The sequence below is a fragment of the Drosophila subobscura genome, chromosome A (assembly GCF_008121235.1).
Source record: "Drosophila subobscura isolate 14011-0131.10 chromosome A, UCBerk_Dsub_1.0, whole genome shotgun sequence".
NCBI lineage: Eukaryota > Metazoa > Arthropoda > Insecta > Diptera > Drosophilidae > Drosophila > Drosophila subobscura.
The window spans coordinates 20,374,949-20,389,393 of record NC_048530.1 but is presented as its reverse complement, the minus strand read 5'-3'; the positions used below and the strand labels follow the sequence as shown (position 1 = coordinate 20,389,393).

The 14,445-nt window shown below is 45.0% G+C and overlaps 2 protein-coding genes across 2 annotated transcripts; both read left to right on the top strand.

Annotated features, from left to right (window-relative positions):
• Nucleotides 1-3,771: 3,771 nt before the first annotated feature.
• On the top strand, nt 3,772-4,318 carry LOC117903422 (protein new-glue 3-like). The gene has a single exon (XM_034815438.1). It carries the CDS (start codon nt 3,846-3,848, stop codon nt 4,173-4,175), a length of 330 nt encoding a protein of 109 aa, XP_034671329.1. The 5' UTR covers nt 3,772-3,845; the 3' UTR covers nt 4,176-4,318.
• Nucleotides 4,319-6,013: 1,695 nt separating this feature from the next.
• LOC117903413 (titin-like) lies at nt 6,014-13,919 on the top strand. The gene is made up of 3 exons (XM_034815428.1): nt 6,014-6,131; nt 10,791-13,402; nt 13,462-13,919. Exons 2-3 carry the CDS (start codon nt 10,810-10,812, stop codon nt 13,857-13,859), a joined length of 2,991 nt encoding a protein of 996 aa, XP_034671319.1. The 5' UTR covers nt 6,014-6,131; nt 10,791-10,809; the 3' UTR covers nt 13,860-13,919.
• The last annotated feature ends 526 nt before the right edge of the window (nt 13,920-14,445 follow it).

Genomic DNA, 14,445 nt, shown 5'->3' with positions numbered 1-14,445 from the left:
TATTTCGGCAGACGCTTTGACCAAATAATATTATTTCTTGTTTTTTTTTTTTTAACCTGTTTCGCATATTTTCATCAAGCGTTTAATTTGCGTGTTTTATTTCTGGGTGTGTGTGTGTGGGTTCTGCTTTCAATTGAAATATTTGCTTTGACGTTGTCACACAGAAGCTCAACAGAAAAGAAAAAAAACCGCCAAATGGAAATTGAATTGAAAAAGGAAAAAGAATTATAGCGAGCTGAGCGAGAAAAAAGAAATTGTTTTGCCAGCAGAATGATGTTGTTAAATATGCGACTATGGCAACGGGCATTGCAATAAATAAAATGTTATTTTTGGCTGGAAATCTTAGAAGAACAACGAAAAGAAGCAGCAGTGACCCTGTCAGGCTTGGTACATAAGAGGCCAATTCTAAACTTTGCTCATGTACATTTGTGCCTCTAAAGCCTTAAACTTAAATGAAATTTGCATTTACATTTGAACAACTATTACAAAAATATATAAAAAAGCGACTGGAGGTCGCTGCATTAAGCTGCATTAAATGTTGATGAATTATTTAATGATTCATGCAATTATTTGCAATATTGCTAGACAATTTCCATTTAATTAAACTCTTTGAACTTTGAACATGTGTAAACATCTTCTTAGAGAATCTTCTTCAATGCTACCTTCATGGTGATTAAAATCCTATTTAAAAATCCTTAAAATAGCCAACTATCTGGAGTACAAATTTGAACTTTAAATAATGTTTAACATTTGCTGGGACATTTGCTATTGTTATTCTTTTCAGGTGCTGGCTGGCTGGCTGGCTGGCTGGCTGGCGTTGTGCATTTGACAGTTTTGGCCAGCAAACAAAAGATAAAAGTTGATTTCTGTGTTGTTTGGGCAACAATTGCAATTGGTAGTTTACATTCTGCGTGAATTATGCATAGACCATGGTGCACATGCATGTTAAATTGCCTCATTTGCGGCTCTAATAAGCTTAAAAACACTAAAGCAACAAACAGCAAACTAATAGTAATAATAATAATAGAAATTAAAAGCAAAGAACAGCAAGCTGTAGATACGCTACGGAGAGATGAATAAGAGACGGCTCCTGCTTCCACTCATAATCATAATGGCCCCCAACAAGGGCATCGAAAATACATCCATGGCGTGCTCCTTTCGTGCTGCTTTTGGAAGGATAACAATGCAATCCAATCATGCGGGTCCGCGGCACTCACTCTCCTGCCGTGGCTCTCCCACTCTCCCCACTCAAAGTGCATTTTCTAATTGCAACAAAATCCCTTTCACTAATAGGAAAATTGTGTTGTGCACCCGCCCAGCAGCTGAAACATGCTCGTGGCAATTTATGCGTGTCGCGCATTGCGTTTTCTTTGTTATTTTCCATTTCCCCCATTTTAGAGTTCGTTTTTCTTTTTTGCTTGCCGCATTTAATGTATTCCCGGCACGTTGCACGGGCTGTAGGACGAAGGACGTCGGTAGACAAGCCGGGGCGTGGCTGGGGATAATAGACAATTAATTGGCCATTTCATGAGCCAATTTATGAATTTGCAAAGTCCCTGCCCGGATCTGTCGCTGCCATTTACAGACATTGCGAGGGTACTAACAAATATGCAACGGGCATTATGACTTGTGGCAATTTGGTAGACATTTAATCCAGTTGTCCCATACACAAATAATTGACTACCAGCTGCTGCTGCTCCAGGCAGCTCCGAGGCAGTTTTTTCTTTGTTATTTGACTCTTATTCCATGGTAATGCAAACAAAACCAATCGAAGCATCCAATTCGAACACTTGAGTAAATCGCCTTTGCAGTGAGTATTATTGTCCAAAGTGGAACATTTCAATGGGCCAGAGAGTGGAGCTTTTAGGACTGACGGCCAAGCCAAACATTTTCGAAAGTGCTGCACGAATTTCATGGTCAAGGTCCAAGCTGCAGGATGTGTTGGCTAACAGTGGGACCCCGCCCCAGGAGACCGCCAAGAGATAAACGAGACTGAGGCTGAACAACTGAATCATTCGACACTCGAGCACGCGATGTTCGGCTGCGAGTTCCGACCCAGATTCATGGCAGGAAGGATAAGCAAATAATAATTCATTCTAGCTGAATCTTTAGTTGAAATTATAGCTGGCGATTAGGCAAAGATCAACAGCATTTCGTTGCTTGTACAAAGGAGTTCAGAGGGCAAAAACATTCCCAGATCTGACATCTGCTGTTGGCACTTGAAAATATCTAGCAACAAATGGCACTTGGCGTCAGGGGAGCACATTGTGGCAGCCTAAGTATTTGTAGAGCAAGGAGGGGCCATGACGATGGCTATCGGTTGCTGCTTGCTGCTTGCTGGGTGCGTGTTGGCCGACTCAGCGCTGAGGTTGTTCCATTGACCAAGTCAATTTAGCAAATGGCTTTAGAGTGTGTGTAGTGTGTGTTGTGTGTGTGGTGTGTGCATGTGTAACAGGCGGGCTAACACATGATGTCACATTACATGGCTACTTAGCTATGAAAAGCATTTCAAGTGCTCGCGTGTTGCATACGGCGGTGCGGCGCGGCGCGGCGCGATGCGGTGCGGTGCGGTGGGGTGCCCATGTCCTTCCTCCTGCGGTTGCTGTTTTGATACCCATTAATTCTGTGCAGGTGCATGGAGTATTTCTGATTAATATTGCATCAAATTTACATTATTTAATAATTTTTCTAGATTTTTAAGAATAAATGCAGCTGGAATTTCATGGAATTTAAATGAATTTTTGAATATATTTTTCGTTTAGAAAATCTTTAGCTAATTTCAGCTGAATTATAAACATTAGCTACACAATCCCTTCCATGCCCTGGCAATTTTTTAATTTTGTTTTTAACGGATGTTGGGCATGGCCTGGTCTAGTGCTATTTTGTCTTGTTGTTGTGCAATAGTTGTAGTGGCTAATCAAGTAGTTGCTGGCTGCCGGCTGCTGTTCGGCTTTTGTCTAATTGCATTGGGGAGTCGGACCAAGAGCCGTGCCCCCATCGCATGATCCTTGAATGCATTAAAGCCGAGCCTCAAGAGAATTTCAACAGCACACACTCCATCCCATGATGGAGTGGCAGTACTCACTGTATGGACATTATATGTCATTATCAAATTCTAATTGGATAGCTTAACAGTTGCAAGTGGCGGTGGTGGTGGTGGTGGGGGCCACAGTTGGAGCAGGACTTGCAGCTGGGAATACCAGCAGAATTAATAATATTACTTGCATATCAGCTACATTAGATGCAGCTGGAGGGGGTACACAACAGCCAAGGGACTGGCACTAATCAATGTCCACAATGACAGCAACATATCAAGGATTATTATTAGCCATTCCTCACAGCGATTCTATCTCTCTGTCTAATGCTCCTTGGGGACATTCTGCAATTGTGGAGTATTTCTAATGCAAAAATGCATTTAAAATTACTCAAAATATTTCATTCTCGTTAAGAAATAACCAAAAATGGATGTGAAGCTATGTAAAATTTATAAATAAATTGCCTTCTTGACAATTCACAAGAAATGCGACAAATTTGTACAATAGGAAATGGGAACTGGAACTATTTACGACGCTGAAGTAAAAGAAGTTAAATCTCGCGTGTTTGCACAGTTGTTGTGGGGGAACAAATTTGCAAATTATTGTTCGGCCAGACCACTCTTTGTTACCGAAAGTATTCGCATTGCTGTGACACAGTTTAAATGTAGCAGAGCCCCAGATTCGGGGAAAACCCAAAGCTGGCAACTGGAAGCTGGAAACTGATCCAGAAACTAGATCTATTCAGCTATAAAAGCCCCTCGATGGCATCCGGAAAAGCATCAGTTGTAAGCCATTCCAACTATCACCAACATGAGGTACTCTTGCGTTCTCCTGCTCCTGGCCCTGTTCGGCTGTGTCCTCTTTAGACAGACCAGGGCCACTGGCACTGCCACCACAACGGTGGCTGCTGCCACCACCGCGACAACCTCAGCATCGGCGGCCACCACAACCACCTCCGCAGCGGCAACCACCACTACGGCCGCCTCAGACACGACCACAACCACAGCCGCAACCACCACTGCAGCCTCGACATCTGCGGGCAAGAAGAAGGTGCACCACCACAAGCGGAGGATCCACGGGGGCAAGAAGAGGATCGTCCGCCGCAGGAACAGGAACAGGAACAGGAAAAACAAAGCCTAAGCCTGATGCCTGATACTTGAAACCAATCCTAACGCTGATCCTGACCCTAGCGCATCCCTGTTACCGTAACTCTGTTTATTTTCTAGTATTAATGAATGTTTTTTGCATAGTTGTAAGGCAATTAAAAAATTGAATTTAAATTATTTGTTTGCATTGTTACTAATTAACATCTTGAATTTGTGGTTTCTGGATTGTGGCTTAAAGTGGGATTCAGCAGAATATCAATGATCTGTTTTGTGGGGGCTTAACCAAAGCACCAACCGTTACATGTATTTGTATGTGCTTGTGCACGTAGTGATTCAAGACGAAGAGCGCTCGCAGAATCAGTCCAAGACTATGAGAAACGGTACGGTAATTCGAGAAGAAGTGGAAGGGCAGCAGCAGAGGGGCAGAATTGCCTGTGCGCCGAAATGCAAGCGAAGCTTAGAACGAACGCGATAAGTGGAGAGAGCAAGAAGTTGAGAGAGCGATAGGGCGCGAGAGCAGCTAAGATGCAAGCGAACGAAGCGAAGGCGTGGGATGAGGAGACGAAAAGAACGGCACAACTTTCGTCTGCTGCTGAGTGCAAGCACAAACATGCACATGCATATGCACATATGTACATGTACATAAGTATGTAACTGTGTTTCGGTACAGTGGGAAGTGCTGCTGGCGAACCACTATAAAGATTTAATTGATGCTACTTGTTCTAGCTTAAGTGAAGCTGAGTCTACACAACACTTATTTATGCTTTGCACTGTCTGAGTTCAAGTGACACAAATATTCTTCATAGCTAGGCTTTTCGCACAGCGAACAATCGACCCAAACAACAAACTCCCCGCGATGCAGGTAGCCACGGACACGGACACGGACCTAATATTGGCGAACTCTCTACCTGCGGCTGACCCACCCCCACGCGGGCAATGGCAACGATCAGTGGAAGCAACCGCAGGGCATCATTTGTGGGTTGTTTGTTGTTTCTTTGTTTGTTTGTGGTTTACTTAATCGCCCGTGTGCTGCTCACTCACTAATGACACTTGAACCGCTACAGGTTCATAAATATTAATTATCGCACCCAACACGTGTCACAACGTGCTGACTTCTAGCGAAATGCGAATGCGAATGCCTCAAAGGGCAGGGGCGGAGGGAAAGGAGCAACAGGCCAAAGGCCAGCTTAGAGTACGTGCAAAGAGGCTGACTTAGAATAATGTGGCCGGAGTGTGGATTGACCAGATAACTCACACGGAAACGAGATCGTTGCAATTGCTCCCTCGACTTCCAGGGGACTCCCTCGCCGTCCTGTAGCAGGCGCACATGTGGCTGATGGCAGCCGATCCACTTGCACTAAAAAACAACACAAACAACAAATAAATAGCGGCTCCCGCAATGTGGGGAATCGGAATCCTTCTTACATATTCCCTTCCATATGCAGAGCAGGGCCACGCTTCAGTTTCTTCTTTTCTTTGTGCATAGAATCAATTTTCGTAGTTATTTTCACAATTTTTCGATCGCTTAAGTTAATTGCGCCTTCGCTTCAATTCCAAGAATTTGCAGTGTTGAAAAGGGTGCTGGCAGATGACGTCACAAGCGATTACAGTGTTATTGAATTGCTCAAAGTGCGTGACTCGTATATCGATAGGGTATTTAAATACTTCATTTGATTAATTCTTACTTTATCATTCGTACCCAAATTCGTGCAACTCTATTGCATTTTTAAAGGCTACTCAAAAGGTAATTCTTTGGATTTCTTCTGATTTAACTCTGCCGATAGCTTGGCAATCGTTGAGTGTGACCGTTCAAAACGCGTTGACTGGAGCACACACACATACACAGTGGGCTGTGGCTTTTTGCATGTGGAAATTTGTTTTATTTCCATTTTTAGTGTGCCTTAAACTTCTTTTATACATAAATTCACACAACAGTTAGCTGGCGCAGAAGACCACGAAAACAACTTGGATTGCAAGCGAAGATAACCAGGTAAGTTGTACCGAATTGTTTCGCCTATTTGTGTGTGTATACATATGTATGTATGTACATGTGTGTGTGTCTTGCAAAAAACAATTCATTTGCCAAAGTTCAAGGCGTTGCAAAATATGTTCCATAAATATTATTATTAATCCGAGTGCGAACAATGGTAAAACTCATACGAAAACCACACTAAATGCATTACACGGAGGATTGCTGTCATGGAAAACCATTTAAATGAGCCGCGCGACCCGAGAGAGCTAGCTGATTGCTATTGCCAAAGGGCAAAGACTAATTGCGGTGCAGCATAAGAGATACAAAGAGATACACCGTTGGAAGGCTTCTAAATGATTTTGACACGCAGTTTGTAGTCTTTTTTAGAGCGACAATTTAGCAAAAAACATTTTGGCACCGTTTGAGTGCTAACGTTATGGCTGTCTGTATACGCAAAAGAAAGTCAATTAGTAGTAAAACCATCTGGTTGAGGAGCCAAGTACAGCACTAAACTGAAATGTATTAGCTGCAGGAGCAGGAGCAGGAGCAACAGTAAGCAGCAAGCAGTTGGAGGAACAATCACTTGCAGGAGCAGTGGAGCAAAAAAAAAACCTTCAAATTGAAGTTTCCTCTGTGGGTCTGTCGCTCTCTTTCGCCATCTAAACCTAATGGCGCCTTTTTATCTGGCTTTAATGTTCGTTTGCATATGGCCAAGAAGGCAAGGCAGTTACCACACACAAGCACAAGCACTCCTTACTTTCCCTCGAGCATTTACTTCTTATGTGCATGAGGCTAGCCCAGCCACAAGACAAATTCTTTCCTCTTAGCAAGTTTCTTAAATAGCTTTTCAATTGCATTTTAGCTTTTGCCGCACAGTCAGACAGAGAAAGCAAAGAGGAAATATGTATATGTAAATATAAAAAAAAACTATTCCACAATTACATATGTACATATGTATGTACATATGTGTATGTATGTATTGTACATATGTACATACGTCTCAACATCACACAGAAAAAGGTTGAGCAGCGTATGACCTGAAGGCATCAGGCACCACAGCCCTTGAAAATGCTTTAAAGCTGGAAAAAAACCCAAAGGATATTTACAGAGAAAAGCCACAAAATAAAGGGTGAAGAATGACTGCGAGATATTGGGCGTAAAGTTACCAAGAAATCGAACTAAAGTTGAATTTGAAATTGTGGAAAATCTGAATAAATTCAAGGGAAAATATTGCAAGCGGAGAAATCAGTAGAAAATCAGCGAGTAATCATGGCCAAAGGGACAGACAGGGAGACACCTGTCAACTGTCGCCCATATTTATGTTTCATTTACATGTTTCCAATAAATTGTGCCACCAGCAGCAGCAGCAGCAGCGAGAAGGAAAAAAAACGAACCGAAACCGAATAAATAAAATTTAATAATTTCAGATTTGAGATTTTCAGCCCCCTCATCGGCTGTGGCACTCATAAATTCCCGTGTGCGTCATGGACAGCCGTCAACTTGTTGCATGCCAGTGTGTGTACGAGAGTGTCCCCACCGTCCCCTGGCCCACAAAAGTCAAACTTTTTAATTAAGTTGCCAAATGCTAATTCGTGTTGAAATGAAATGATGATCAAAGCAGGTCCGGCCGGGCCAGGCCAGCCAAGATTCATAATAAGAATATGAAGAGAGGAAAATCACAATTTATGCGAGAGTCTCCACTTATGGGGGGAGGGGCAGACACCAGGGGCCAAATGCAAATCGAAAGGCAAAACTTGGCCAAGATTTACGATCAATTTGTCTATATGTATGGGCCGTGCCGCCCCTTCCAACACGTACATAAATAGTGCTCTGGACCATAAATATTTTGAGCATTTTCCAAAAACAGTTGTAAATTAAACACTGAAATATGTTTTTGGGCTCTCTTCGGCTCTTGTTGGGCATTCGGCACAGCTTGATTTATTCTCGTTTCATTTTGTATTCCTAATGGAAATTTACTTCGCACATCATTCCACTCACTCAGTTGCTTTGTTAGTTTTTTTTGCGGCCGGAAATGTAATTAACAAGTTCAGTAAACGCTCGATTTTTGATGGACATTTGGGAATTGTAAATGTTGTGTTGATTGGGCATGGGATTTAAAGAGATTATAGAATTAGCGCGTATAGTCTCCGAGAGCTACATATATTTATAAAATATTTATGATAAAAACAACACACAGAAGACAACCCCAGCACGTTGTGTTTTGTTTCTGCATTCGAGGGAGCGAGTGGCGAGTTGAGCTGAAATGTTTCTCGTTAAGGGAGCGAGTCGCGAGTTGAGCACACGACATGTATGTTGTTTCTTTTTTTTCTTATATCTAACGATTCGCGAAAGAAATGTAATTTCAATTTTTTGCTCTGTGCAAAACACTTGACTAGAAATCTAGACTAGAAAGTTCTTGCATCTAGCCCCCCCCCCCATCTACAAGTAGTTCGTTTCGTGTTTGAATTTCCATTTCAGTTTTAAATTGCATTTAAATTGTATTATCCAACAAGTGCCTCCGTTCCGTGCCTTCCCCTTTGGCCAGCCCACAAGGCAAACATTTTAGTTGGCAATTGCATAATATTTTTCTCACTCTTTCTGTCCCTCCGCCTGTTGACGCGTGGCTGGGCCTGTACTTGGATGTACTACGATGCTGTGGCTTAGTTGGGGCTTAGTGCAAAGTTATGTGTAAATTAAATCGTTATAAATTGCAGCCCAAACATTCGACAGAGAAGAGGCAGTGAGGCGGTAGATACACATGTATCTGTGGCTGTGTCGAATGAAATACTTCAATCACAAAAAGTTAAACGAAATATCCCTGGGCCACAAAATATATAGACACAGATTCAATGGGCTGGGACGGGGTTGCTGCCCAAACTTTCATCGGGTTTTATTGCATAAAATTTGTTCAACTGTTGCGAAACAAATTGCCATGGCAAAGGCTTAAGGGCTCCTCTCCATACAACCCATTTTCATGGCTCTCGGGCGGAGTGCAGACAATATTCCTTCCCCTTCTTTTTTTGGGGGAAATATTTGACATGCATTCAAGCGGCACGGCTACAGAACTTTCTTTGTGTGTTGCTCCTCAAGGAACCCTCTTTCTGTCTCTCTGTGTTTGTGTGCGGCAAGTGCGAGCGTCATTAACAACGCCCTGATGCATGTGCGAGAATCATTTGAATATGCCAGGCACAACTCCCCCTTGGGTTGGCACAGTCAAAGACCAGGAGCTCAGGATGCTCGGTGGATGTTAAGCGCATTAAAATGAAAAGACTGCCACGAGGCAGCAGCTAATGCCGCAGCATGCCACAAAAGGAGGGCGAGGAAGCGCGGCATTAAATGCAGAACAGGCTGAAAGCGAGAACCAAACACAGAGACAGGCAGAAGGACGTGTAGATGTGGCTGGAATTGTCATAAAGCGGCACTTCAGTCAGACAAGGCAGGCGGCAGGCGGGCAGGAAGCTTTCAAAGTGGAATTAAAAATATATCGCTCCGACGGATTTTAAGTTTAAATTCACACGCACAGGACTCTGTGGAACATGATAGGCAGCAGACAACTGGGAGCTCCAGCTTGTGACCCTAAATGGTAGCCAGTAATCGAATTTGTGCTCAAGTAGCCATTGACTTAAGACTAAACTGAAGCAGCAATCCCCTCCACACACACAAAATGTAATCATGCTTAAGAGATGACAACCCTTTGAAGGAGCTGCCTGGCCTGTCCGCTGCCTGCCCTGTCCGCTGCCTGCCCTGTCCGCTGTCCGCTCTGTCCGCTGCCTGCCCTGTCCGCTGTCCCCCAATGAGAGCTTATCCTTTGTCCTCCCCCTTTCGATGCAATTAGTTAATTCAATGGCTATAATTTCATTTGCAACTTTATAAGCCATAATTTGCGTTGTCTTCGTGGCTCTGAGCTGGATCAACAACAACCCACTTGTGCCCACCTCTCAACCCTGCCCCTGCCATTGGCAATTAAACTAATGCCAATTTGTTGAACACCAGCAGGACCAGGACTGGTCATTGGACATGGGGTTTAATGGCAATTGGATCCGTTATTAGTCCGTGCACATACCCATGGATGTAGATTTCATGTAGATACATTTTGGTCACAGCTAATTGGATGTCCGGGCGTAAAAATAAACATACCTGCCAATGAGAACAAAAAGAAACACACGCACACATTAGTTATAGATGGTAAAAGGTGTGGCAGGAGTGCAGCAACTATTTTGGGGCTGCTTTAATTAGTGTGCAAAAGTGTAAAATAATTAGGTGACAAATTTGATGGTTTCTGGCTACGTTTTCTGTGTGTGTCAATGAGATCAAAAGCAAAATGACATACGGCGGCAGTAAAATTATGGGTTTTAATCACTTGATTTTTATGTGCTGTGTGTCCTGAAAATTGACAAATTAATGAGCCACAGCTATGCACATGACAAACTATTTCTAGCGAACCTGTGACCTGATTTTAGCCTAAAAAACATATATTCTGGTAGGCCTTGGAGCTGTAATAATAGTTTCGAACAGCAGTAAGTTCATTTCATTACAAACTTCCAGGCAGTTCAAACAGACTTCAGCTAAATATTTATATTTTTTATTTATTTCCAAACAAAATATTTCGCCTGTCAACAAGTCGCCCGGGAATATCAGTCTCAACAAATAAATTGCAAAACAAATTTTATTTTTCAGAACAAATACAAAATAAAACATGGAAACGCCCAACAAGAAAAAGAAAGCCAAAAAAAATACAAAATGGGACAACTCCACGCAGGCAAAGGAACAGAGCAGCGACAAGAAGTCAACGCCAGAGAAGCCTCCAGTATGGCGATCCAACTTGAAGGCAAAGCCCATCGAGGGCTTACAGGTGGTTGGTGTCGCCGAGAGGTCAAGCCTCAAGGGTTGGGTGACAAGCGTCTTGGGCGACGGCGTCACCCAGGCGGACATGGAGCTGCGCTCGGGTGTCGTCTTCTGCCAGCTGATCGCCCAAATCTATCCGGGCTCCATTGCCACATCGAACATTAAGCTGAAGGCCAAGATGGTGCATGAGCGCGCCCACAACATAACTCTGCTGAAGAAGGCCCTGAAGCAGCAAGAAGGAGCCACGGGCATGAAGGAGGCGGAGGTCACCAAGAGGCTGAACGGCAGCAGCAACGATCTGTTCGAGTTCCTGAAATATCTGCAGGACATGCATGTGGCCACTGTGCCACCTCGCCCACCAGTTGTCGCGGCAGCTCCAGCGAAGAAGCAGCCGCCAAAGTCCAAGAAGAGACCCCTGGCAAGGATTGCTCCGAAAAAGAAGACACAACCTACGAAAGAAATGAAGATGGAGATGGAGACGAAGACGGAGCCTACAGCCTGCGAACTGAGTGCTGCAGTGGACAGCTGTGCCAGCTCAACTCTCACTTATGCCATGCCCCAGGAGGAGGAGGAGGCTGTCCCCGCCGCAAAGCCTGAGGAACAAACACCAAAGCCCGGCGTATCGATGCTCCAAAAACTCTTCGACCGCCAGGAGTTCAAGCGTGCCTTGGCCAATCATTTGGACGTCCTCGACGAGACCGATTCGGATAATGAAGAATTCGAATATAACCGGGAGCGCATCGATCGCATTGGTCAGGGGTTCTTTGACATCATTTATCACTTTGGGTATGTCATGCGTGATGAGATCAAGGCCAGCGGCGGTGCACGCACCGAAAGGGACATCGTGCTGGAGATCCTTGGCGATATTCGCCGGATGCGCATCGATGTCAAGGAACTCAATCGCGACGGCACACCCAAAAGCCTTTACGAATTGAAGCGCACATTTATCTCGACCTTTCAGGAGTTCGTTGACATCTATGAGATCACTGCCGATATCACAACTGTGCCCGAGGTGATGACGGTCGAGGCGATGCCTGTCCATCGCCATCCGCGCTTCAAGTTCAACAGACGGACTCGCCATTGGTTTCCGGAATATCATCCCGAGACCATGCTAAATGGTAAGAGTCTGGAACATTTGCCAATGCTGGCCAAGGGTCAGACGCTGCAGGAAATGCTGCAGCAGTGGAACAAGTCGCATGGGATCAAAGAGGACACAGAAGCCACAAAGGAGCCACAGCCAGAGGCCAAAGTCAAAGAGGAGCCACAGCCAGAGGCCAAAGTCAAGGAGGAGCCACAGCCAGAGACCGCCACAATCGATGAGTCCCAGCTGGTGCCAGAACAGACCTCGGTGCCGCAGTCCGTTCATGTGGTTCCCTGTGAAGAGGAGGAACAGGATACAGGACTGGAGATGCCTCAGCCGGAGATGGTGCCAGAAGCGACCTCTTGGCCATTCGAAGAGTTCCCACAGTTCGGTGTTGCCCAGAAGGAGGAACGAGAGATGAATCCCTGTGAAGAGGAGGAACAGGAGACAGGAAAGAAGATGCCGAAGATGGTGCCAGAAGCGATCTCTTGGCCATTCGAAGAGTTCCCACAGCTCGAAGTTGCCCAAAACGAACTCGAGATGGATTTCCCCAAGATGGAGCACGAAGAGTTGAAGGAAGTCGAGCTGGAGATGATGCCAGAAGCGATCTCTTGGCCATTCGAAGAGTTCCCACAGTTCGGTGTTGCCCAGAAGGAGGAACGAGAGATGAATCAAATCCAAGAAGAACTCAAGAAGGAGGTCCCCAAAGAGCACGAAGAGTTGAAGGAAGCCGAGCTGGAGTCTTTGCGATTCGAAGATCCACAGTTCTATGTCGCCCGAGTCGACGAGCGAGAGAAGTTTCAGTTCCGAAAGGAACTCAAGAGGAAGATCCCCAAGATGGAGCTCGAAGAGTTGAAGCCAGAAGCGATGTCTATGCGATTCGAAGACCCACACTTATATGTCGCCCGAGTCGACGAGCGAGAGCAGTTTCAGTTTCAAAAGGAACTCAAGAGGAAGATCCCCAAGATGGAGCTCGAAGAGTTGAAGGAAGTCGAGCCGGAGATAGTGCCAGAAGCGATGTCTTTGCGATTCGAAGATCCACAGTTATATGTCGCCCCAGTCGAGGAGGTCCCCAAGATGGAGTGCGAAGAGTTGAAGGAAGTCGAGGAGGTGCCCAAGATGGAGCCCGAAGAGTTGAAGGAAGTCGAGCGAGAGGCATCGCCTGCTGCATTCGATGAGCCACAATCGGAGCTGACTTCCCCAACAGCAGAGGCTGATCCAAACTCCGGCAGTGAGTCGTTGACTTTTGGTTTCTTCGAGAATGACGAGCTGGTGAGCCTGCTGGAGACAGCAGCCGGGCAGCGGCCAGCAACGCCAGAGATGGCCCAGAACCTTTTCATGTCACAGCCAGCTATGATGCCAGGTAAGAGTTATTTTCTTCTCCATCATATGCTGAATGCCAAACTCCAATTTTCGTGCTAGATTGTGGCCGAATGGTTGCACGGAAGATGCCTCGGCAGACAGAAGTTAAGGCCGCGACAGCCCGGGCACTGATGAGTCTCCTTGGCGACGATGGCACTCTGGTACGCAAGCATCCTGTTGCTCCGCAGGAGACATCTTCCCTGGCACCAACCTCACCCGAGCGGAATGCTGTTACCGAGCAATTCGTGTGGAAGACACCGCTGCCAACGATGATGACTCTTCGTGCGGCGGTTAATTTTTTGATTGATTTGCCCGAGGAGGACGTTGATCGTTTGATGATGGTGGTGCCTATGGATGAATCCCAAATCGAGGAGCAGCTCTCAACGTACGAGCAACTGGAGCCGTCCCCCGATATGCAGCAGCTGGAGCCGCCTGAGCCCCAACAGCCGACTGATTAATTGTTGCCGCTCCCAAGTTAAATTGTTTATTTATTTCTATGTATATTTATTTTGTTAAGTCGCGGCACATACCATGTTTAAATTAAATGTTAGAACCTAAAAACGCAGCATACAAGAGTGCGTTTAGTTTTCTTCACTAATGTTCAGAGAGTGATTTAAAGCACGCACTGGACCACCATCAGCAATACAATTTCATTTTGTTACTCAACATTTTGTGGCGGTCTCCAAGAGCGAGGCAAACCTGCCGCATGGGAACCACTTTAATTGAGAGTTTAAAAAAAGGAAGAACCATTCCTGAGTGAGTTTTGGTTTTAAACACTTTTTTGCTCCTTTAAGTCTTGCTTTATTTTCAATTATTTTATCTTTGCTGCACCCAAACCCATTTTGTACCCATTCTGCCTATCCATTTCCCACTTTACTTCTCCCCCTCTCTCTCTCTCTGTCTCTCTCCCTTTTCTCTCTCTTTCTCCAGCTATTAGCAACACTTTGCTGTGTGTTTTTTCTTCCGGCTGATATGCGATCCATCTTCATTTTTGCGTTTCATTTCATTTAAGCTGAAGCTGAAGCTGCCAATACGCAATTTGAA